This window comes from Lactuca serriola, chromosome 6, assembly GCF_051521515.1.
Source record: "Lactuca serriola cultivar US96UC23 chromosome 6, Lser_US96UC23_V15, whole genome shotgun sequence".
Classification (NCBI taxonomy): domain Eukaryota; kingdom Viridiplantae; phylum Streptophyta; class Magnoliopsida; order Asterales; family Asteraceae; genus Lactuca; species Lactuca serriola.
Window position 1 is genome coordinate 34,698,741 of NC_136413.1, and position 10,649 is coordinate 34,709,389.

The 10,649-nt window shown below is 42.8% G+C and overlaps 2 protein-coding genes across 2 annotated transcripts; both read right to left on the reverse strand.

Moving 5' to 3' along the window:
* Positions 1–2,126: 2,126 nt before the first annotated feature.
* Positions 2,127–2,804, reverse strand: LOC145059642 (uncharacterized). The gene has a single exon (XM_079007455.1). The coding sequence runs from the start codon at positions 2,802–2,804 to the stop codon at positions 2,127–2,129; it is 678 nt and encodes a 225-aa protein (XP_078863581.1).
* Positions 2,805–9,971: 7,167 nt separating this feature from the next.
* LOC145059643 (uncharacterized) lies at positions 9,972–10,649 on the reverse strand. Its single transcript, XM_079007456.1, has one exon. The coding sequence runs from the start codon at positions 10,647–10,649 to the stop codon at positions 9,972–9,974; it is 678 nt and encodes a 225-aa protein (XP_078863582.1).

The following is a 10,649-nucleotide window of genomic DNA, read 5'->3' on the forward strand; positions in this document are numbered from 1 at the left end:
TCATCCGATGACACTGGGACCATAAACCACAGCTATGAAAACTCGTCTAGGTGAGTAAGGAGGGATGGTCAGTCGCAACCCCAATGAAACATGCATACAATGAAGAACGTTTGTAGTAGGGAGAAAGCAACTGGACGGGCTCGTATGGAGCTCTTCTTTTTAAGTGCACACTCTTATCACGAAAGTTGTGTGATCTCACGTTTGTCGGCCACTCTCAAGTGTGATTGGGTTTTATCGCTCGGGCACCGTTGTAGGAATCAGTTCACTTAGCGTTGACCCAAACCTCCCGTAGTATCCGACTCAACAGTCTCTCTAACATCACCAATTTGCAAAAAGAAACAACTCGATCTATATACAATAAGACAATCCTATATAAATGAATATCAAACGTCGGGTGACCAAAATGTAGGGAACTTTGTTCAATAATTGAACCGGTCACCTATCTAAGTTTATTGCAACCATTTTTTTTGTTAAAACATATACTAGTAAACTTTAAGGTAAGGCACTAACATATTGAATTTTTTCTATTTTTTCTTTTATCAACAAAACTTTTTTGAATCAAAATTTGGTTCCCAAAATTATGTAAGTGGAACCGAGGGAGTAACAATAATAATTTGAATGGTCTAAGTGTGAAAATGACCATGTGTGGAGCGTAAATATGCAAGCTCCTTTTCAAACTTTTGATTTTTCATAAATAAAGAAAATGCCCTAATGTGGGCTAAAAGACTCTCTAAAATCCTAAGTAAATCACAAAAAGAATATGGTGATGTAAAGAGACCGAATATGGATTCTACTCGGTGACAAGCACCAGTGCTTCATCCTAACGGTTCAAGCATGATCAAGTGTGATCCTCTCAGCAAGGATGTCAAGGCGAGAGGGCCCAGATGTCGTTTCAATTAGCTTAAACCCATGACGAATGGTGGAAGCGGAATTAGAGCCACCTAAGAGACTCTCCAAGACACACCCCAAGCTAATGATTTTGCTCCGCGATTCACCCTTGAATTTCTGGAATGACCCCCACAAACGAGCTTCAACGTGATTTTCTGGCGACTAGAGTGGCGGCACTTGGAATCGGGCGAAAATTTTTGGTGAGTTTTGGGGGAAATTTGGTATGGTTAAAAGCCCTCGAGAAGAGAGACAAAACCCCGTGCTCGAAATTTCCAATGGTGGCCGGAGTTGGCCGGAAAATGCGAAAGAAGGTAATGGTGGGAGGTGGTGGCGCCCGGAATTCCGACCACAGATTGGACCAGATATTGGGTGGGGTTTTTAGGGCTCAAAAAATGGGAGATAATGGCGGTGGTTTCACGAGATTCTGACCAGTAGAACTCTGGGAAATTAGATTTTTGTGAAAAGTGGGTTGTGGTGTTCTTGAACTCTAGAGATAAAATGGTGGTTTGTGTAGGGTTAAAATGGAGAAGAAAGAGGCTGGAGTGTTTTAATCTTTGGTCAAGAAAGGTCAAACCCGGTCAATATTAGTCAAACCATTTAAAACTCATGGTCAAAGAAAGTCAAACGAGTCAACAGCTTAAGAAATCCAGTCAACGACCAACACATGGGCTAGGCGCATGCCGCGTGCTGGCCGCGTCCAGTTCCTTCGAAAAGTTCTAATCGTATACGCGGGTTTTGCTCGGGTCGCGGGATCTGATGCGATTGAAAAAAATGCTACGTGCTTGAACTCCCCCCCCCCCCACGTGGGCTAGGCGCGGGCCGCACAGAGGTCGCGTCTAGTTGCGAGAAAAGGCTATGTTCCTACGTGCGGGTTGGGTGCAGGCCACATGCTAGCCGCGCTTGCTGAAGGAGATGTGAATCATTAATCTACGTAGGCCGCATGGCATTCCTTCCCACTTCTTACGCGGGTCGTAGGCCTTTCCTGCACTTCAAAAATGACATTTTTCAAAAACTTGATTTTTAGCTCAAAATAATCCCCGTAAGGTCCGGTTTCAAAATTTTCGACAAAAGTTGGAATAAAACGGGGAATGAAGGGTGAAACCTTTCAAAATTTTATTTTCAAAATCCCGAAAATGCTTTTTAAAATGATTTATTTGGATTTGGAAAAGGTGAACGCACAATGCTTTCCAGAAATGCCCTTCTTTAACGTCTTTGGCGAGACGTCTTCCTTGCTTGCTTCAACACCTCGGGACATCCAAACGGATGATTTCAAGAGCATTAGCATTGAAACCTTCATAAAATGGCTTCAAACGGTGTACATTGACTTTGAAAATTTGTCCTGTCTTTTCACTTTGAACTTCCACCGCCCCATGGTCAAAGGTCTTTATCACAACAAAAGGTCCAATCCATCTTGACCTTAGCTTGCCCGGAAATAACTTCAATCGTGAATGGTAAAGTAAGACCCTATCCCCCGGTTCAAAATGCTTTCGGATGATGGACTTGTCGTGGAAGAGCTTCGTTTTCTCCTTATAAATCCTCGAGTTTTCATAGGAGTCATTTCTTAATTCTTCTAGCTCTTGGAGTTGAAGCTTCCTATGTCTTCCCGCCTCATCAATATCGTAATTGCATTGCTTGACCGCCCAAAATGCACGGTGCTCTAATCCGATGGGTAGATGACATGGCTTTCCAAAAACCAACCTAAAGGGCGACATTCCTATCGGGGTCTTGTAAGCAGTTCGATAGGCCCATAAGGTATCATCAAGCCTCAAACTCAAATCCTTCCTTGCTGGATTCACTGTTTTCTCTAGAATACTCTTCACCTCACGATTTGAAACTTCCGCTTGACCGTTCATTTGAGGGTGGTAGGCGGTTGAGACATGATGGGTCACATTATACTTCTTCAATAAATCCTCCATCATCTTGTTGCAGAAATGCGTCCCTCGATCATTGATCAACGCCCTAGGCTGTGACAACTCGAAATTTCCATTTGTATGAACATCATCTATTCAATAGAAGCCAGTTCAGTTTCAGTGATTTTCATACTTTTCCGAACAAGTCTATGTACATTAGGGTTTATGTTTTAGGAGATATCAGGAGAGTGGATGCTCCTGGTTTTGTGAAATTTGGGCATTTCAAGTTTCAAAATGTTACAGTCCAAAATCAGGAATAAAAATATTTCCTGCCAAAATATTCCAGGACTATAAATAGTTTTCTGAATTAAATTAATTCATTATTCACAATTCCAAATAGAGAAAAGCCATATTCTCTCTGACGGATCTTCGGGTTTTCATCCCATATTGTGAGTTCATACCCCTTGAATCAACCTTTGAAATGATTTTAAATGTTTTATACACTTTATGGGGGGAGGGGAATACAAGTCAAATACTTATAGTTATTGTTTCAATCACATGTGATTGCATTTAATCACATGTGATTAATAACTAGGAAAACAACGATTTTTACCACTGTTCAAACTGTTTATCAAACTGCTTTACTTTGAAATGTTTTACAAACTCTTTTACTATCCAAACTTATTTATAGACTGTGATTCAAACAAATGCTTCTTATACTTAAACTGTTTTATCAACTTATGCTTTCAAAATGTTTTATAGATCGACATCAAGTCGATCTTCTCTTGAAATTACATTTATGCTACAAATGTCTTATGAAAACTTATTTATGCTTTTATATATTCAATTGCATGCCCATATATGTATAGATATATAAATAATGTTTAAAGGGCTTAGGAAGGCCATCCGCCCTATTTCCTTTTTCTCGATTTGGATGTGGTCTGGTGGGATTTCGGGTGACCATCCGAAGGTCGTTTCCATATTACTTATATATCATATATACATGTATAGACATAAAAGTACTTCCATATTCATACTTATCAGTACATCAATAGTTAGTTACCATCGGGGTAACACAGGAACATATACAGCTATACTAGAAACAAGTACATATACAGCTATACTAGAAACAAGTACATATACAGCTATACTAGAAACAAGTACATATACAGCTATACTAGAAACAAGTACATATACAGCTATACTAGAAACAAGTACATATACAGCTATACTAGAAACAAGTACATATACAGCTATTATAGAACGAGAAACATTACATATACATGAATACGTAACAATTGTGATCCACTGTGTCGGAGCATGCCTTAAATGTCATGGCCCGAGTTGTAGCCAGAATTCTCTTGGAGGGAGAGCGTGAGTTTGCGTATAGATCTATACTGGATTGACTATCCTACACCTTGCTGCTAGCTACAGCCGGACCTACAGGTCTGCGGGTGCCAAACGTCATTTCTTTATTACGACCATTCATTATGTCGTTGTTACCAGTCGATAGCATGGTGCAATTTATCACAATATACCTTAATATAAATCCGGTTTAAGGTAGTAGTAATTAGTACAACAGCAATTCTTATTATACAAAACTACAGTACTACAGTGATTTACCCATTACATATTTTAGTGATAATCTCACTTAAGCATTAATGTACAAACTATATTTTATCAAATAATAGTTATACTTGGGTAATTACACACTTTTACAACAGACGAGTTTACAAAACAGTTTAGCCTTGGTAGAAGGTTACTTTTATAGAAAATATAGGATTTTCTGAGAGATTCAAACTTTTACAAACACTTTCAAACATTTACTTACACTTTTACAAACTTATACATTGAGACAGGTTCAAACGTTTTTGACAACAAACATTGACACTAAAATACTTATGAACTCACCAACTTAATGCTGATAAACTCTTTCAAAATAACTTGTATTCTCAGGTCATCAGTAGACAGGTACTGAGGCCAGCTTTTGAGAAGATGGAGTGCATTCAAGACTCATCTCATATTATTTTGTGTTACATTATTTTGGTGTCTATAACTGTACAGAACACACTTGTATTAAAATTATATATTTAATGCAATGGATGATGTTGTTTGCTTATTTACATTTACTGTGTTGTGATACTATACATGACGTCCTCCGCCCCAGAACGTTTCCGCCGTTCTTGGTTTTGGGGTGTGACAGATTGGTATTAGAGCATTGTTTATAGTGAATCAAGTATATCAACCCATAAAAGATATACTAATCTATAAACCCAAATGGGATTAAAACACTCTGACCAAGAGTCTATACTTTAAATAATAAAATATTTAATTAAGTATACTAGTCTGCATTCATACTAAAATCAGTGTCACAATGACAAGAACAAAAGTATTACGATTGTTGAATATCACAAGTGAGCTCGGGGATGTATGGTCAGTCCTGGGAATGGCATAGCCTGATCAACTATGCTGGTCCTAGGAGTGATTAGCACATGCCCTAGAATGGTTGTGATATGTTAACAAGTCTAAAAACTTACCAACAATACCACAAGAAGATCAGTAGAACTTAAACTTAAAATACTATAGGAGTATTTTGTGCTACTAGTTACACGTATACTATATTCTTATACCTCTCTTCTCGCGTAGATCTAAATGGTTGGATTCCATCATGGCGACCCGTACTTTCCCAATGAAGGCAATGCCGGGTGGATCGATGAAAAGCCCGAAGATGAGCATCCAATCCCTTTGGATGAACACCTCGCAAAAGGCTTTTCTGATGGATCCGACTCTGAGCCTGAAGTCAACAACCTACCGTTTGTAGGTCAAGCCCCGAACAACAACCCTCGACCAACGTTTCCAGGTCCTACACCCATGTGGGCAAACAACCTAAACCGCTGGAGTGATGAGAAGGGTCAACCCTTACCATACTTTGGGGACCGAACCTTTTACAACATTAGCGATGGTGGCTCTACTGACAGAGCTCTACCAGTAATCATCCGCAGAATAGCTCGTAATGTCAAGCAAGGTCGAGCAGCCATCCACCAGGTCATGGAGATTGATGTCAATTCAGGTGTCAACACAGTCCGCATCCGCCGTCTTGAAGAAGACATGGAACGGACCCGGAGAACCAACGAAACCCTACAACAACAACTGGCTGCCTCCCGTGCTGAAGTCTTGGAACTCCGAGCTCGTCAGAGAGCTCAGGATCGACACCTTCAAGAGGTGTTTCGCCAAGTGTCCGACCTCAGGACTCGCCCGAGGAATTCCCATTGCCATTAGATGATGTCTAGTACATCTCTGTCTTTTGATTTAGGGATAGCCTTGAACTTATGTGCTCTAAGAAGCACTTGTCTGTAAAATATTCCTAACTTTCAGTACTCTAATTAGGAATCTAGGACTGTCAGTCTTATCCTTTTGGTATGATGTAAGACCTACTGTTAGGTCGATTTTCCTTGAACTTATTACATCAGTAATACTCGTACTATTGAAATCTATCTAATCTGTGGGAAATTCGTACACTTGTGTATTCCTACTAATATTTCTTATTGTGATTTCAAACACTCATTCAAACTGTTGGACTATGGTTAGTTAGTCCATGTGTCACTCTCACGTTGTTCACAAATTGATTCTTACCGTCTTTCTTATCTTTATAAACTTATAGCTGAAAGATGCCTCCTCGCAAATCTCCCAGGAATAGGAATAATCCTGCACCTCCACCGCCTCCTGTCATCGATACTGCAGCCCTGAATGTTGCCGTAGCTGCAGCAGTGGCAACTGCCATGGCTCAGTATCACTCATCAGATGCCAGCAGAGGTGGAACCCCTGTGGAATCTATTCCGATTGAAATCCCTGTGCGCTCGAGAGAGTGCTCCTACAAGGATTTCACAAACTGCAAGCCGAAGCCTTTCTATGGCACCGGCGGAGTCATTGCTCTCTCGCAATGGTTCGAGAAGACTGAATCAGTCTTCGAAATCTGTTCATGCCCTGCTGCGTGCAAAGTGAAATATGCCGCATGCACCTTTGAGGGTAAAGCCCTAACGTGGTGGAACGGCCACGTCAAAGCCCTAACTCTCGTCGTGGCTAACGACATGGGCTGGGAAACAATGAAGGACCTCATGACTGAGGAATACTGCCCGAGGGGCGAAGTCCAGAAGTTAGAACATGAACTCTGGAATCTGACCATGAAGGGCACCAATGTGATCGCTTATACTGCCCGATTTAGCGAACTGGTGGCCCTCTGCCCCAATATGGTTCCCACTGAAGGGAAAAAGATCGAACGGTACGTATGGGGGCTAGTGCCTCCGTACCAGGGGAATGTCTTAGCATCCAACCCCGCTACCTTCGACAGTGCCAAGCGATTGGAACAAAGACTCATTGACCATGGAGTCAAGACCCCTATAACCACAACCACCCTAGCCATCCCAGAACCCTCCAAACCCGCTGGCACCAAGCGGAAGTTTTGGGATGAGAAGAAGAAGCAGCGAGCTGCAAAGAAACAACAAATCGTGGCAGTGCATGCCGCGGTAACCCCTACTGTTGTTACTGCTCCGGGGAAGCAGTATGCTGGAAGTTTGCCGAAGTGCAACAAATGCAACTTCCACCACAACGGCGCCTGCCGTGAAATGCAGTGTTCTAACTGCAACAGAAAAGGACACACCGTCCGATTCTGTAAGTTCCCAGCACAACCGATCTCCCAAGTTCCTGGCTCTGGCGCGAGCCCAACTTGCTATGGATGTGGCGAAACCGGCCACTTTAAAAGGGACTGCCCCAAGGCGAGGAATACTGGAGGAGCAGGGAGGGTACTAGCTATAGGCCACGGGGAAGCAGTTGCTGACCCGACAGTGGTGACTCGTACGTTCCTCCTTGATAACTCCTATGCATGCATTCTGTTCGATAGTGGAGCGGAGCGAAGCTTCGTAAACCACAAATTTGCTCGTATGCTTAAGCAACAACCACACACACTTAATGAACAATTCACAGTAGAAATGGCCAATGGGAAAACTGAAAGTACTAATAGCATATACTTAGGTTGTCTTCTAACCTTAGATAACCATTCATTCCCAATCGACCTTATGCCGGTCTCAATAAAAAGTTTCGACGTTATTATCGGCATGGATTGGTTAAGTCTTCATCGCGCCGACATCATGTGCTATGAGAAAGCAGTCCGTCTAAACCTCCCGTCTAACGAAACTCTTACAGTCTACGGCGACAAACCTGGTGCGAGTCTTCGCATTATATCTAGTATTCAAGCACAGAAATATCTGCGCAAAGAATACCACGCATTCCTTGCTCACGTCGTCGACACGAACCTAGAAACGAAAGAACTAAAGAACCTCCCTGTAGTGAGCGACTTCCCCGACATTTTTCCAGAAGAGCTACCCGGATTACCTCCGCAACGACAAGTCGAGTTCAGAATCGACTTAGTCCCAGGAGCTACCCCAGTAGCCAAGTCGCCCTACCATTTAGCACCAGCCGAGATGCAAGAACTCTCTGGTCAACTTAACGAACTGCTCAGTAAGGGCTTTATAAGACCAAGTTTCTCACCTTGGGGAGCACCGGTCTTGTTCGTTAAGAAGAAAGACGGGTCATTCCGTATGTGTATTGACTACAGAGAACTCAACAAATTGACGATCAAGAATCGTTACCCTCTGCCACGCATAGACGATCTATTCGACCAACTGCAAGGGACGAACTATTTTTCCAAGATTGATCTGAGATCCGGATACCACCAGTTACGAGTGCTAGAGGAGGATGTGCCGAAGACAGCCTTCCGAACTCGTTACGGACACTACGAGTTCGTGGTGATGCCATTCGGATTGACCAATGCGCCCGCAGTCTTCATGGATCTGATGAATAGAGTATGCCGACCTTACTTGGATCAGTTCGTCATCGTTTTCATTGACGACATCCCGATCTACTCCAGAAGTAAGAAAGAGCATGGCGATCATCTACGACAAGTTCTAGAGACATTACGAAAGGAGAAACTTTATGCGAAGTTCTCGAAATGTGAATTTTGGATCCGATGAGTCGAATTCTTAGGACACGTGGTAAGCGAAGAGGGAATCCACGTGGACCCATCCAAAATAAAAGCCATTGAGAACTGGTCAGCGCCAAAGACGCCTACAGAAATTCGTCAATTTCTAGGTCTCGCTGGCTACTACCGCATGTTCATTCAGAACTTCTCCCGAATAGCGAAACCTCTTACAACCCTGACCCAGAAAGGCGTGGCCTTTGATTGGGAAGAGAAGCAAGAAAGAGCGTTCCAAACGCTCAAACGAGCCTTGTGCACCGCGCCAATACTATCCCTCCCCGAAGGGATAGAAGACTTCGTAGTCTATTGCGATGCATCAAATCAAGGACTCGGGTGTGTTCTGATGCAGCGAGGTAAGGTCATCGCCTACGCCTCGAGACAGTTGAAGACACACGAGGTTAACTACACGACCCACGATCTTGAACTAAGAGCAGTAGTGTTGTGGTGTTCTTGAGCTCTAGAGATAAAATGGTGGTTTGTGTAGGGTTAAAATGGAGAAGAAAGAGGCTGGAGTGTTTTAATCTTTGGTCAAGAAAGGTCAAACCCGGTCAATATTAGTCAAACCATTTAAAACTCAAAGAAAGTCAAATGAGTCAACAGCTTAAGAAATCCAGTCAACGACCAACACATGGGCTAGGCGCATGCCGCGTGCTGGCCGCGTCCAGTTCCTTCGAAAAGTTCTAATCGTATACGCGGGTTTTGCTCGGGTCGCGGGATCTGATGCGATTGAAAAAAATGCTACGTGCTTGAACTCCCCCCCCCCCCACGTGGGCTAGGCGCGGGCCGCACAGAGGTCGCGTCTAGTTGCGAGAAAAGGCTATGTTCCTACGTGCGGGTTGGGTGCAGGCCACATGCTAGCCGCGCTTGCTGAAGGAGATGTGAATCATTAATCTACGTAGGCCGCATGGCATTCCTTCCCACTTCTTACGCGGGTCGTAGGCCTTTCCTGCACTTCAAAAATGACATTTTTCAAAAACTTGATTTTTAGCTCAAAATAATCCCCGTAAGGTCCGGTTTCAAAATTTTCGACAAAAGTTGGAATAAAACGGGGAATGAAGGGTGAAACCTTTCAAAAATTTATTTTCAAAATCCCGAAAATGCTTTTTAAAATGATTTATTTGGATTTGGAAAAGGTGAACGCACAATGCTTTCCAGAAATGCCCTTCTTTAACGTCTTTGGCGAGACGTCTTCCTTGCTTGCTTCAACACCTCGGGACATCCAAACGGATGATTTCAAGAGCATTAGCATTGAAACCTTCATAAAATGGCTTCAAACGGTGTACATTGACTTTGAAAATTTGTCCTGTCTTTTCACTTTGAACTTCCACCGCCCCATGGTCAAAGGTCTTTATCACAACAAAAGGTCCAATCCATCTTGACCTTAGCTTGCCCGGAAATAACTTCAATCGTGAATGGTAAAGTAAGACCCTATCCCCCGGTTCAAAATGCTTTCGGATGATGGACTTGTCGTGGAAGAGCTTCGTTTTCTCCTTATAAATCCTCGAGTTTTCATAGGAGTCATTTCTTAATTCTTCTAGCTCTTGGAGTTGAAGCTTCCTATGTCTTCCCGCCTCATCAATATCGTAATTGCATTGCTTGACCGCCCAAAATGCACGGTGCTCTAATCCGATGGGTAGATGACATGGCTTTCCAAAAACCAACCTAAAGGGCGACATTCCTATCGGGGTCTTGTAAGCAGTTCGATAGGCCCATAAGGTATCATCAAGCCTCAAACTCAAATCCTTCCTTGCTGGATTCACTGTTTTCTCTAGAATACTCTTCACCTCACGATTTGAAACTTCCGCTTGACCGTTCATTTGAGGGTGGTAGGCGGTTGAGACATGATGGGTCACATTATACTTCTTCAATAAATCCTCCAT